The sequence below is a fragment of the Centruroides vittatus genome, unplaced genomic scaffold (assembly GCF_030686945.1).
Source record: "Centruroides vittatus isolate TY-2023 unplaced genomic scaffold, ASM3068694v2 contig_120, whole genome shotgun sequence".
NCBI classification, from domain to species: Eukaryota; Metazoa; Arthropoda; class Arachnida; order Scorpiones; family Buthidae; genus Centruroides; species Centruroides vittatus.
This window is the reverse complement of record NW_027120768.1, coordinates 369,678-385,017: the sequence shown is the minus strand read 5'-3', so window position 1 is coordinate 385,017 and position 15,340 is coordinate 369,678. Positions and strand designations below refer to the sequence as shown.

Sequence of the window (15,340 nt, the reverse complement as noted above, 5' to 3'; positions counted from 1 at the left end):
AAGATCATTTTTAATTGTGTGTGAATCATTTAATAGTATTTCATCTGTTATTTTTAGAAGTTTTTTGACTTCAAGTTGCCTGCTGTTTTGTGGTTCCTGATCGGAATAAAGGATGTAAATTAGAAAAAAGGACTCAAACTTTGTTTGTATTGCCTTAAAATTCATTATCAAATAAATTACTGTTTGTGCTTTTGCAGTGTTGGAGGAGCATCCAGTTATATAAGCAGTTCATTTCTACATAAAGAAATGCACTTTCATCTAATCTAAATAGAATGCCTACTACTAGTACAAGTGAATAAAACCACCAAACACTGGTAATTAATAGGTCATGGGTGTGTGCCTTGCCAATAGGCTGGCTATGTGGAGTTTGCTGGGTTTTCTTCATGTTTGTAACACCTAAATAGGGGTTACTTCTTCCCAAAAAAGACCTTCCAGGAGGCATTCCCCTAGACAGATTGCCCATTTGTTGCATGGCCTTATACGAATAAACCAAACCCAAGCTAACTAGACTGTGACTATATTACCAAAGTAGTAAAGGCAACCCAGGATCAAATCTGGGAAAGAAACCATAAGAATTTTTTTATGAGCAATTCATCTTAGATATGCCAGTCTTACCTTGGCTGTCTCCTTTGTGGGCCTGGCTAAACTCCTGATGGGTATGATTAAAAGGCCCTCTTAGTACCCATACATTGGAAAGAGTTAAAACAATAATAATAATAACTAATTAGACTTCCGTATTTATCCATATTCAACATAAAGAAGAATATAATTGTGTTTAAATGGTAGGAATTTTGACAGTTATGTAAACTGTAAAAGTGATAAGTTCACATTTTTTAGGGAATGGTTTCTTAATGACAAAAATATTTGGGATTCGATTGAGGCTCAACTGAACTAAAATAAAGATGAAAGAAAGCAAGTGTTCGAATTTATTACACTACATAGTGTTTAAGCAACAAACAAAAAATATACCAATTCACAACAGATTTAATTGTATGCAATTGCTAAAGGTTAGATTTTTATCTTCTCCGTACTGGAAGGAGGTACAGAGATGGGGTTTGGAACTCCGCGTGATACTTTTTTGAGATGGCGTGAGTGAAGATTTCATTTTCATGGGTGATAACACCTGTGCACATAAGCTGCACTCATGAATGATTTTCTTGATAGTGAGGTCACATGGAAAATCCAGCAAGATTTCCAAATCTAAATCTTATAGAATGTGTACAAGATTGTCTAAGGAGTTGAGTTGCATCCTGTCACCTCCACTAAGAATGCTCCGAATGCCCTTTGCTCCCGACAGAGCTGATAAATGGTGTTATAACCGGTGTGAACAATTACAGTGAAGCGTGTTTGCATGCAGGAGACAACCACATGCCATTTATTAATAATCACTGTACAAAGAGGTTTATGGAAATGCTTAATACTTCTTATTGCTTTTGGTTTGATATAATTTAAGTTAATTATTTGTTTATTCTGCTTGTAAGTTAAGTTTTTCACTATTCTGATCAGTAGTTCCTGGTCAATATCATATTAGATGTGGAAAGCTTAGGTACCAGAGGCCCTGATTATCTAGATACATGACTTCTGGTCTAGACTGGAAGTCATGCAAATTTTTAAATTAAAGTATGATGAAAAATTGCAGCTTGGCATTGCGATGATGTCGCAATAAGTAGTTGCTCATTTTGTATTACACACCAATAACATGTATATATTTGCTGTTCCTTGTTTTTTTAAATCAAATATTTTTAAATAGAAAGGAATAGTAGATTTTTAAATAGTAATGTTTACTATTAATATCTAAAACTAGAATTCTCTTGACAGAATATAGCCAAATTATTTTGAAATTAGAATATTTGTGAAACAATCTTAGATAAACAAATAAAATAAAATTTTGTATGTAATTTTAAATATTTTCATAACAGAAATATATCAGTTATTCATCTTTCTTATATTACATGTAAAAAAAAAATATACCCAAACACTCAAAAATATTAAATAAAATGAACTTATATTTAAACTTTTATAATATTTACAGTTATATTTCACACAGTTAAATATCTGAATATTAAAATTGTAAAGCTAATTTTCCTCTAGGGACATAATTACTACATTATGTAGTAATTACATGCAATTACATAAGGGAGAAAGTATTTTATTTTGTATAGAAAGTGATTAGATTATCATCTTCAGGTTATTAGTGAAGTGTTTACTACTATATTAAGATACCCTTCAATTTAAGATAGACCAACAGCTCATCTTTAAAAAGAGGATTTTATGAAGAAATTGAATGAAAATTAGAAGTAAATATAGTCTAAAATAATTTATTAAAGAGTAACAACATTAAGATATTTAAAATGCAATATAATTAACACAAAATATAAAAAAACAGATACTGTGTTTTCTTGATTCTAACATGCCATCGAATCTAATGCAAACCCGATTTTTGAGACATCAAAACCCGAAAAAGTTAGCTTGCAAATGCAATGAATGCCCCGTAACACACAGCCACGAAAGTTAATGTATTCAAATAGCAGTAAATGTCTTTTTGAAAAACATTTCATCATGTTTACAGTGCTTTACGATGTTTACATTTTCGAATACATTCATTTATTATTATCAGATATAGAAAATTTGGTTAATGCTACCTATAGTAGCGAACATGGTGGCTCATCTCTGAAACAGTGGGGATGCACGTTCTAACCTAACCTAACCTAACCTATTCCAATAATTTGGTTGGCAATAATTATGGTAATTTATTAGAATAGGTTAGGTTAGGTTAGAATGTGCGTCCCCACTGTTTCAGAGACAAGCCTCCATATTCGCTACCATAGGTAACATTAACCAAAAATTTCTATACTAACATAAAATCAACATTTTAACAGAGATTTTGTGTCAATATGTACAAGCAAGAAAGTTTCCAGATATGCAGTAAACTCGTCTTGCTGAAATATCTGTACACAACACACGTACTTCGGCATAGTGGCTAATTCTCCATTTAAACTTACCTTTATAGAAACCTATCTGTGGACATTGTTCACTTGGTTTACCATAGTTTGAGACCATCAAAATCAAAGTTAAAACCGGTATAGCGAGAGGGATTGTAGCACATCTAAATTGACGACATAATAGAGGAGTGAGGAGTAAATGACTTGAATAAGACTGCATGAAGTCAACTTTGTGTTTGAGTCTAATGTACATCCCAGTTTTACAGACCAGAAAATTCAAAAAAATGTGTGCATTAGAATTGAGAAAACACAGTATTTATAATATAAAAGTGCTTTTTTCTAAATGGATTCACTCGATAAGCATGCACATGTGTCCTTTCCATCATCGACTAGCTGCAGTTCGGTATCTTCGTATATTTTTATTATTATGTTGCTTACATTTCATATCACATCTGCTTATTCTTTCCTGGAAATGATAATTTAAAGTTATTTGAAGAATGAAAATGAATATACTGAATTTTTAAGTTCCAAGTATGATATGAGAAAGTATACATTTTAAGTGTGAGCAATGCAATACCGTAATATCCCAAACTATAGTATTTTATTGTTATAGAGCAAGATTGACCTAAGCATGGGCATCTGCAGAAAATTTTTCAGGGGGATAAAGCTTGGAGACAAATAATTATATTGAAAAAATTAAATAATTAAATAAAAATTTATTGATGTTTTTTCCTAGAAGTATATTATACAATACAGTATTGCATTAATACATAAAGACAGACACTGTATCCCATGGTCAAGCATGTAATGTTAATATATCTTGATCACTTTTACAATTATAATTTGTGGGATGTTTTTACTAGATTCTAGGGAGAGGTGCCTCATTTGCCCCCTCGTGGACTGAAATGTGGCTTGAGAGTTCTTGAACGCTAATGAAGCGAGCCTGCAACATAGTTAACCATTCAGAAATTGAGAGAGAAGCTTAGATAACCATTATTTTAACTTTTCAAACATGCTAAAAATACCACATTAGAAGGGATAAATAAAATCACATCAACATCCGTGCAATAAATACCAAGATGTAGCATTGTTGTGGTATTAACATTACAGTGTTGCAATGTGTTACCATATCATTGATTTCTTGTGTGCGACTCTAGTTGATTGTCCCTGTTACAGAGTTTAACATTGCATATTTGTGTAAAGTCTATTTTTTAGCTTGAATGTTCTATCCATACAAACAAATTCGTTATGTTATTTTTTACAATTAATATAATTTTGCTGCATTTCTACATCAAAAAACATTTTCGTAACGGCTATTTTTATTTCCAGAAAAAAATGACGGCATTCGAAACGTATTCGTACGTTATTCTAAAGAAAGAATCGAGACCGGAAGGTATATTATAATTTTGTGTTTATATAATTGGAGAATGCAAATAATTATATAATTTTAAAATATATATGAGACAATATTAAATTAAAAATAATATATGAAAATATTTATAAATAGAAATAGATCCTTGGCCAAGAATTGTAAGAGCAGTTCTGAAGAGACATAGACATATTGTCTGTAGAATGTGCTGCTCAGATGGAAAATTACATGAAATTGTGTTCACAAAATCAAAACACAGCAGGTAAGAATTATATTTATTTTAATCTAAAAAGGTAACAAAGTTAATTACTTAAATAATAAATGCAGTAGAGTCTCCGTAATTTGACATGTATTGGATTGATGGGTGTCAAATTACAGCAGATTCTCAGATTACTGGATTTTGTATGTGTGTGTACTGGTTCACAGGTTAGTTTATTATATTAATCATGATTGTGAATGTTTTGTCAACCACATATACAATAAACAACTAGCGATTGGCAGTATAAGCATACATCGGTCTCTCTCTGTCACATACATTGGCAAGGAGTAACACGAGAATTCGTGTGTCAGGTTACTGGACTTGTGTAGACTATAGAGACACTGTTGTATTTAATTGTTATGAATACAAAAAAATTAAGTCTTATCCAGTTAATCAGACTTATCAGTTAATCTTGGATATTAAATTATCAAATTTACTCCAAAGATAGGCAGTTTAGCTTGCAGTCTTGTATTAATATTAATAATTAAAATTAAATTCAAAAAATTGCAAAAAAAGATGGATTTGGAGCAGGATTCAAATCCAGAACTGTTTACAGATTCTACACCCATTTACTTTGCAGAAGTTGCAAGTTTCAGTCCCACAATTTTCTAAATTATTTAATTAAATAAAATTTTAATTATTAATAAACTATTTAAGTATCTCGAAAGTATCTTGTAATTGTAATAATATCCAATTGCATGAATGAAATTTTCTTTTGTATTTCAGGAATTTATACAGATGTGCACGATCTTCAGAATGGGGAGATCTAATTCCCGGAACGATAGTTCCAATGTCAGAAAATATAGAAGATTAAGTATGCCTTTTTTATGTTAATAAAATTTTATTAATTTAAAATTTATTTTTGTTTGATGATATGAAACACTGAATGTTTATACTCCAGTTATGATAATATATTCTGATAAAATATCTATCAAATTCCAAATTGTACACTTAGACAATTGAAAATCTTGAGAATGACAATACAGTACTGGACCAAATATATGACAATCTTGGGACTGGAACTGGTTTGGATTTCTGGACTTGGGCTAAATATATAATTAAAATATAAAGTAAGCAGTAGAAAGAGTAAAATTGAATTTAACAGATACAAATTAATACACTAAAGCAGGGTCTGTTTGATTATTATTAATCATCTTAAAATGTAGAATATACAGTATAATGTAAACATTATAGTATGAAAATCAAATGAAGGAAAGTAAAGAATAAAACTTAAATTCTGACAAATAGATGCTTAACTGCAAGAGGATCATCCACAAACAACAGTTGCACTGGAACTGGCACCGTGTCGATGGGTAGGCTTAGAAACTGAAACAAAGCAGCCATAGTAAACTATAGCTGTACAAAGCCTGCCAAATTCAAAAGTAGTCAGTTTTCTGGTAACTCGATTTCTGAAAGCTGTTTACTTGGTCTGGTACTGTATCGTAAATCACAAGCAAACATTCTTTTATTATCAGGATGAAGTATACAAAATTTATTTATTGGAATTTGATGAAAATACAGCAGTGGTTTGAAGCTTGAATGCTGATTGCTTTACTTTGATGCGACTCTCAAATTCATTCAATAATTTATCTGACACCCAATCTTACACTAAAGTTTAAATAAATTAGTAGGTATCAGGAATTTTGCAGTACCCTAGAAGCTTGTTCAAGGTACACTCAAAACCACAAAAAAAATTTTCCATTCTTTCTTTGTAAGAAATTCTCCCTGTTCATCTTTAACTTCTTACAAGAAGAATTTAAAATGAACAGGAAGCAATTACAGAATTAAGTAAACAATATTAAACAGTCTATTTCAGTTTTAATTTCTGTAAAAATTCAACGAAAAACAATAACAATAACACTACACCAAATTCTCGATTTAAGGGATTTCAACTTAAAATTTTGAAAACAAAAGTCTACATTTTCTAATTCGGCAGCGTTTTCTGTAATGAAATGGATTTAAAATTATTTTATTTATGCTGTAATTTATTTTTTATTGTAATTTTCTATCGCTTAATTAGATAATATATATAGCAAAATTTGTAGTTTCTCATATAAATATAGTTTACAAAAGTCAAACAATAAAGTTTCATGTTAAAAGTTCAAGAGCCAATCTTGGAGGGGGCAATTATTAATTCATTTAATAAAATTAGCAATGTAGATATGTAAAAGATTTATTGCTTTAATAATGAGTTAAACTAAGCTACATAAACTTACAACATACAAATGTAACAAAATCAAAAAATAATGATTAAAAAATGTTAAAACATAAACACATTATTTTAAAGAAATAACAAAGTTTGGGCCAATAAAACTCAAGTATGATTGCTTTTGTTGCCATCCACTACTGTTGGGGACATACACAGCAGGCAGGATCTGGACACCCCAGACAGAGTACCAGGACAGATGATGATCATGATCATCTGGAGTGGGTGCTACTGCCCCCCTGTGGACAGTGAGTAAATCTAAGGGGGGAAAGAAGAAAGTGGATGGCAGGAAGCACTGGAGGCAGGGTACCAAATGGTAACCATAGGCAAGGGTTGGAGTCACTGACAACCTTTCCCTTTCCTTTGTTAAAATGGGTAAGAAGAAACATTATGTTTAATGGTTTCCAGATGTGGAGAACAATGTACGGTAAGTGTAAAGTTTATAGAAAAGTTTTTCTAAGAATATTTCCTAGCTTTTCTCACACAAGGAAAAATGGATATTGGGTGTAAGTTTATGGAACCAAGGAGGCAGTGGCTTGAAAAAGTTTGGGGATCAATGTTCTGTATCCTCTCTCCTGATACTCTGTTCAGTGTTCAGATTGTGGGGCAAGCACCAACAGCTACAATGGCATCATTGTTCATTATCCTATCCAGGTAAGGGTGGAAGTCTCACTACAGACCCCTATGTATTGTACTGTTGGCAGGTGACTAGCACCAGCAAAGTTCTCATGGTAACCACTACATGTACTGCCATTAGCAGTCCAACATCATTGGTTTCATTTGAGTGGTGCCACAAAAGAGAAGCATGGACTACTACAGACTAGCAGCATATTGTCTTTAGCAATGACCCCAAATCTTGTTGGAAACAGACACCATCATATTTGTTTGTGGAAGTCCACTGGTAAGTGCTTTAATCCTGTCTTACTCCTTACTGCTGATGTGCTGGTCTAGGAAGCCATATCCTAGGAAGGCTATTCTAGGAAGCCATCCTGCAACAGACAACTGTTGCAGGATATGGCTTCCTAGAATATGGTATTGTAGTATTGTCAGAGATTAAGCCACATGTTTTTAAGTATATACTAAAGTAAGATAAAACTGCAAATGACTCAATAAATCAGGTATGGTTCCTCAGACTGTACTTTCCCACTTATATAGATAATGTTTTATTTTACATGCTTTTAGATAATTTGTTTTTAGCACTTCCTGTATTGTACAGCACATTTTATGTAACTTAATGCTTGTGGTGAAATTACAGTTGGAAATTTTAAATCTTTGTAGCTTCTCCAGAAATCGCACGGTAGCTGTCAATCTTTTGTGTGGGGTTATAGCATTTCTCCTAAAGGATAAATGAATACTTAAAGATTCAAGTAGTTTCTTCATCTATTCACAAGTAATTATGCCAATCATGACAATATATTTTCAATTCCTTTAATAGTTCAAGTATATTTGTGCTGTGTGGCAGTCATGTATACTTGTACAGTACAATAAATTTGTACATGCATACCATTCAAGTATGCAGTTACATGAGTAGTCGGCTTTAGACACACGAAGACATCTCCAGCCTGTTGGATTCAAACCCACAAACAACTTTCAATGGTATTATCCCCTCACCACTTCTAAAACCCCAGTTGTTCAGAGTGATAAACTGATGTGTTAAACACCTTGGTCATGCAGCTATCTCTTCATCATGAAGGAAAGGAAAGGAAAGATGTACCTAAGTTTGTAGAATTTAGAGAGATTTTCTTTTACTTACCACTTTTTAAGTTGGTTTTTTTTTTATCACTGTTCAAAATTTGTTGCTCTGACAGTTGCCAACCCTATTTTAAGAGCCCTATCAAGAGTTTAAAATTGAAGTAATTGAATATTTTAAAGTTTTGTTTGAGCTAATTGAAAAATAATTATTAATATATTAAATATAAGAGCTGAAGCATGGAAGGCAATGGGGAATCACCATGCAGCTGTACCTCCCCAAGATTTGATGGCTGCTTTACACTACTCAATTATTTTAGCTGTGGAAGTTATCCCGTATTCAACAATACAGTGCTTCCATTGGGAATATGCATATACAAATTTATATTCGAATACACAATGGCAATTTTATCATTGTTTTTCACATGTATAGAAATTTGTAATAAGATACATAATGCGATTATAACAAAATATTAATTTTAATTAATTCAAAGTACATTAAAATATGAAAATAAGTGCACAATATGTATTTATATTTTAGAAAATATAAGGGAAGTGGAGTTTCCACATCTTCCATGGACAGCACACCACTGAAGTACACAGATCAAACGAGAAATGCTTCAAATGTAGCTACAGGATCAAAGTCATTAGGAACTCTTGGAGTGGATACAAAAATTCCACACAGCTATGCAAACCTTAAGAAATGCATTAACATATAAAGATCTAACAATCCAGGTGCTTATCAAAGAGGAAAGATGGCAAATGTAATGCATGAAATGAAAAGACTGAAGATCTCAATCTTAGGGATCTCTGAAACAAGATGGGCTGGAAAAGGATATATTACCACTGACAAAGAAATAAGATTTGTCTATTTAGGAGGAATGAAACATCAACAAGGAGTTGGAGTGATGCTGGAAAAGATGGCCAAATTGGTTGATGGATATTGGCAAGTATCTGATAGGACTATAGCACTGAGGATAGATGCTAAACCAAGGGACCTTTTTTTAATCCAGACATACATGTCAACAAATGACCATTCAGATGAGGAGACGGAGGAAGTTTATAAACACATAAACAAATGCCTACAAGTTAAAAGAAGAGAGATGTAGTGATTATTATGGGGGACATGAACACCAAGATCGGAAGGGGGAGAGAAGATAATGTATGAGGGTGGTTTTATTTTCAACCTCTGATGGTCCATAAAACAAAGACAAGTGTAAATAACAAAATGAATTTATTACCAAAAGTTAGGTACAAACATGGTTACTTTTACGACATAATCACCGTGAAGATTAAGGAATTTGTCATATCTGTGGATGAGCTTTGAAAGGTGGGTCTTCACACATTAAAGGTGTGTGAAGACCCACCTTTCAGACTTCAACCTCTTTCCTGAACTGAAAATGGGGCTAGGAGGGCAGAGGTTCGAGACCAATGATGATCTTCAAAACAACGTTAAGGCCTATCTCAAGTCATGGTGGCAACATTCTATGAAGAGGGGATTGCAAAGCTCGTCCACAGATATGACAAATTCCTTAATCTTCACGGTGATTATGTCAAAAAGTAATCATGTTTGTACCTAACTTTTGGTAATAAATTCATTTTGTTATTTACACTTGTCTTTTGTTTTACGGACCATCAGAGGTTGGAAAAAAAAAACAGCCTACATAATTGGACCAGGGGGCTTAAGAGAAAGAAAAAAAAAGAGGAAGTAGACTTGTTGGATTTTGCAGAAGAACCAACATGATCGCTGTTGGAACCAGGTGTGTTAGTTATACAAAAGAAGGTTATATGGAGAACTCCAGGGTTAAGAGGAGCAGAAACAAGAAACCAAATAGATTATATTCTAGTCAACTACAATTTAGAAATGCAATAATTAACACAAAGACTTATCCAGGTGTAGATTGCAACAGTGATCATAGTCTACTGGTAACAAAACTAAGAATAAGGCTGAAATATATTAGGCCAAAAAATGGCCCAATATAGATGTGAGGAAAGACTGCATCAAGAAGACTTTTCAGGCTGACATGTTGAGAAGACTGCAAAATTTCAATACTAACAGAAGAGCAGAAGAAATCTGGAATGATTTGAAACAAAAAATTAAAGACATTGCAGTTGACATCCTTGGCAAGAAAGGGAGACAAAGAAGCCTTGGGTCACAGAGGAGATAGTAAAAAAAGATGGATGAAAGAAGACGATACAAAAATGCTAATAACACAGAAGAAAAAGATAAACAAATAAGAATAATGTGCAAACAGGCAAAGGAAAAGTGGTTGAATCAATTATGTCTGGAAATAGAGCACCATACAAATAGAAATGACTTAGGAGGAGTATATGAAAAGCTCAGGTTAATCTTGGGGAAAAAAAGGAAATGCAGAATTGGGGCTCTGAGAGATGAAAATGGAAACATTTTATTGCAGAAGGATGAACAAGTGCTAAGATGGGAAAGATATGTAGACAATATCTATGGAAATGAGGACAGTTTAAACCTAGAAGGGATGGAGGAGAAAGAAGAGAGTGCAACTTTTCTTAAGGAAGAGATTGATGCTGCATTGAAAAAGCTGAGGAACAAAAAAGCACCAGGAATCGATGAAAGACCTCCTTAAGGCTATGGGGAAGATGGAACAAGAATCCTAACTAATTTTTTTAACAGAATTTTAGAGGCAGATATTCTGGATGATTTCACAAAATCTATCTACATTCCTGTTCATAAAACTGCAGGTATGTACCTTAAACTGTGACAAACACAAAACTATTAGCTTGATAATTAAAACCTTTGAGGCATGACTTAACATCATATAGCAAAGAATAGAAAACTATATAAATTGGGAACTAGATGAGTTGTAATTTGGTTTCTGAAGCGGCAGAGGGATAAGGGAGGCTATTACAATGATACAACTTGTAGGAGAAAGGATGATTGATCATAATAAAGAGTTATTTGTATGTTTGGTCGACTGAGAAGGCCTTTGATAGTGTTAATCGAACACTGTTGTTTGAGATTCTGCAAAAAATAGGTATTGATAAAAAATTACTGTGAATAATCTACAACTATAAAAGTCAAAAAGCAATGGTCTGATTTCAGGGAGAGGATACTGAATTAATTCAGAATAAGACAGGGATGTGGTTTGTCCCCAACACTTTTTAACATCTACAGTGAATGGATGATGAGAGAAGCGTTCCAAAATTTAGACAAAAGTGTAAAAATTATTGGATATTTATCAATAACATTAGGTATGCTGCCGACATCGCTCTACTATGTAACACCAAAGAAGGGTTACAGAAAATTCTAAATAGATTGAAAGAAGTGGGAAAAGCAAAACACCTAATGAAAATAAATGCGAACACAATGAAAGTTATGATAATCTCAAGAGAATAAAACAAAGATCTACAGATTATGTTGGATGGAAAGAAAATAGAAAAGGTAAAAAATGCTTGAGTACCTAGGAAGTTGGATAATTGAGGATAACAGATGTAATTATGAAATTAAAAACAGAATAAAAAAAAAAAGGCTAAAGCTGCTTTTGCACAAATATCCTCAGTATTAAGAGATAGTTTCAATTTTTTGCATACATTTCAAAAATACCTAAAACAATGATTTGGAGTGTGGCTATGTACGGATGTGAGTTATGAACAATAAACGAAGAGGCATTTAATAGGATAAATTACTTTGAGATATGTCTTAGAAGAATGGAAAGAATTAGTTGGATAGAATAACCAATGAGGAGATTATGAGTAGATTTGGAATGGAAAGAAACCTGATGGTCAGCATCCAGAGAAAAACAGCATATGCTGGGCATATAAGAGAATTCTCAGGGGAACTGATGAAAATTACAGTTCAAGAAATGGTGGACAGACAGAGAAAGGGAAGACCTAGGTTAACATGGCAAGATAACATCAAAAAATGTACTGGCTCAAGCTTGGGAAAAGCCTACAACTGTGAAGAGTGAAGAACTGCCCATCAACTGCAACCACCCTCTGTGGAGGATGACTTGTGAATGAATATAAAATATCAAATTTCAGTGATGCCCGATATCAGTAACATTGAACGTTGACAACATTAAATACTGCAGGACCGTGCCAATAGATGAGTCCTCAGACACCAAATTGTCATCACATTTACAGAAACATACATACATTGGTGCTGTTATTAGGCTTATTTCAGGTAACAAGTGTGTTCAGAATGATCCTGTTGAACAGTAATTGTTCTTTCTACTTCAATATTAGAAAATATTGTATTGGAACTATTGAATCATCATCAAACATCACACCAGTGCATTGTAACATCAGTAGTCATGTCACTTATTTTTGGTTCCTATAAGAATGTGAGAAATTAAATTTAGTCAATAATATTCTCTATTTGCTGGCAGATCATAGAAAATAGTTATAAGTGTCAGTTTCCCCAACACTAGACTCTAGGTGTTAAAATTTGTCCCAACAAGGAAAGCAGAGTGCCAGTAGTGTTGCTTTCTAAAAATTCATTATTTACATGCTGATAGTCAGACTTGGCTTATACTGTGTTCTCACACAATCCACGACTCACTTCGATCTCAATTGTAACCGTTGTCAGTTGAACGTCAAGCTGTTTGCACAGGCAGTCTGCTTGAGAACCCGGCTATTACACGCGATGATAAAACTGGCATAACTCGTGAACACCAACAAACGAAATGGAAGTTTTGATTAGAAATAAATACTTTTTCTTGTCGTATATCTAATAATAGACAGTCTTTTTTATTTCTCTGTTGATAGCCCGACATGTGTTCCGCAGCCATCTTGTATTTTCTTGCGCACACGGGATTGTGGGAACTCTGTTATGACTGGATCTAGTTTCAAGAACTCTCAAGTTGATCACGATTGAACCTTGTTTCAGTCGAGATTGAAATGGTAGAGAGAGGTTGCACCACGGTACAGTCGCCGACCTTGGTCACAATCTAGATTGAAATACTCGATGCGAATGGGGTATTACTCAATACCGGAAATCCTCATTAATTTGAACTCTGATAGTTCGAAATCCCATTAGTTCATAACTGTACTTTTGTCCCAGCCAAGGATATACAGGTTTACTATGTTTGGTTAGTTTGAAATATGGCTATTTTGAAATTCTGCCCAAACTGTGGTATTCATATGTTAACTTGTTTGTTTAGATCAGGCCTGGTCAACCCAAATTGTTTCGCGTGCCACTTTGATCACGCGTAACATTATGGTGGGCCACAATTTAGGCAAACATGCTTTTAAAGAAGTAAAACAAATACAAAATGAATAAGATTTTATTGTTATACCAAGAGTTCATACTTGCACTTGCACATTATAACAATGACACATGCAAATTTTCATTTATTTAATTTTTTTGGTATACACATAATGGGGATACAAAAGTTTTAATAGATGTATAATATTGCTTAGTTGGCCCACACAATTTAACATGACTGGCAGCAGGTGGCCAGGTCTGATTTAGATCGAAATGTCTTCATGCTATAAGAGAACAATAGACCAAGAACAACTCTAATCAGGTTAACACGACTTTGTCACCTTACACATGGACTACCCTTTTTTCCTCTTATTTCATAAAATACAGCAGAGTTTTGGAATTGCAAGATTGGGCTTGAGATATATGTAGGGATATAGGCTGTTACATTTGAGCAATTTGAGCTATGTTTTGAGGAATTCTGCTTTACTTTTTATAAAACTTATCTGGCAACCTGTGAAGTTCTCACCAAACACATGCAGTTTATTTATTGGGCTGCAATTTGAAAAAATTGTAGACAAATTCCCACTGTCATAGGTCCATCTTTCCTTAATCTCAAGAATGGAGTTAGATGAAAGACAAGACCAGATAAGGAAACCTTAGGGGTAGGAGGCCCCGATTAACTATATATAAACTTCCAATGCAAAATGGAAGTCACGTTATTTCAATTCAAAACTTTTCCCCCAAAAGCGTTTAATAGATGATTGGCATGACTCTATTGTTAAAGAAAAAGTATGATCTACAGGGGCAAGACACTAGTACTAATTTGAGATGAAGAGAATATATTTTAAATTAAATTAAAAATTGCAGCCCAGCATTGTGACAATGTCACAATAAATAATTGCTCATATTATTAATTAACAAAAATAGCCTTCTGTATAAGTAATGTATTCCATTTCCTTAATTACATTGCATTTGCATATTATAGAGAAACTAGCAGGTAGGCCCAGCATTGCTTGGGCAAAAGTAACGATAGCAAAGATTAAGATTATTACGTTGTAGTCAAAAAAGAAAAAAATAATTTCTTCAACAAACTAAATATTTCTAAAGAAAGGTCGAATTTAAAAATCGAATGTTCTAATATTGTTCGATTTTCATGATGTGTTCTGATTATATCATTCGATTTTCATCGAATGTTCTAAAGAAGAAAGGTCGAGAAAAACCGAATTAATCTGTTTAAATTTGAAAATCAAATATGTTCTATTCTTTTTTTTTTCCTCCAGCGTTCATAAGTCATGCACGTCGCTTTCTCTTGTTCCCCATTGTTACTTAACACTTTGGTACCCTGTGTACCAAATTTCAACTTTCAACGCTTAATCGTTTTAGCGAAAATTAAGATTATTACGTTATAGTCAACCTTACCCGTTTTCACAGAATGCAAGAATTGGGTCCCCCGTTTCCAGACTAATTACAGAATTTTTAGATGGGTCTAAAAATATGTTTGATTTCCCGCAAAAACGAAAAAAACTGCATCTGTGTCTTGCACGTTGCTTTCTCTTAACACTTCCATTGTTGATGGAAGTGTTAAGCCTTAATCCTGTCCCTCTCCCCCATGGAGAGAAATTTCGAAAAATCCCTTCTTAGTGTGCGTTCTCGTGACGTACCCTGTGTACCAAATTTCAACTACTAACCGTTT

General features: G+C 33.3%; 2 protein-coding genes across 2 annotated transcripts in view; both read left to right on the top strand.

The window, feature by feature from the left end:
- The window catches only part of LOC136983761 (ribosome assembly protein METTL17, mitochondrial), a 32,659-nt gene extending 27,175 nt beyond the window's left edge, over positions 1 to 5,484 (top strand). The window contains exons 13-16 of the mRNA XM_067280609.1: positions 4,272 to 4,335; positions 4,450 to 4,573; positions 5,297 to 5,384; positions 5,472 to 5,484. Coding sequence (XP_067136710.1) covers positions 4,272 to 4,335; positions 4,450 to 4,573; positions 5,297 to 5,384 — 276 coding nt within the window. The 3' untranslated portion in view covers positions 5,472 to 5,484. The remainder of the gene's footprint in view (positions 1 to 4,271; positions 4,336 to 4,449; positions 4,574 to 5,296; positions 5,385 to 5,471) is intronic.
- A 1,406-nt stretch (positions 5,485 to 6,890) lies between these two features.
- On the top strand, positions 6,891 to 9,574 carry LOC136984071 (craniofacial development protein 2-like). Its single transcript, XM_067281000.1, has 3 exons — positions 6,891 to 7,024; positions 9,007 to 9,108; positions 9,187 to 9,574. The coding sequence occupies exons 1-3, from the start codon at positions 6,891 to 6,893 to the stop codon at positions 9,572 to 9,574; spliced, it is 624 nt and encodes a 207-aa protein (XP_067137101.1).
- Positions 9,575 to 15,340: the final 5,766 nt, after the last annotated feature.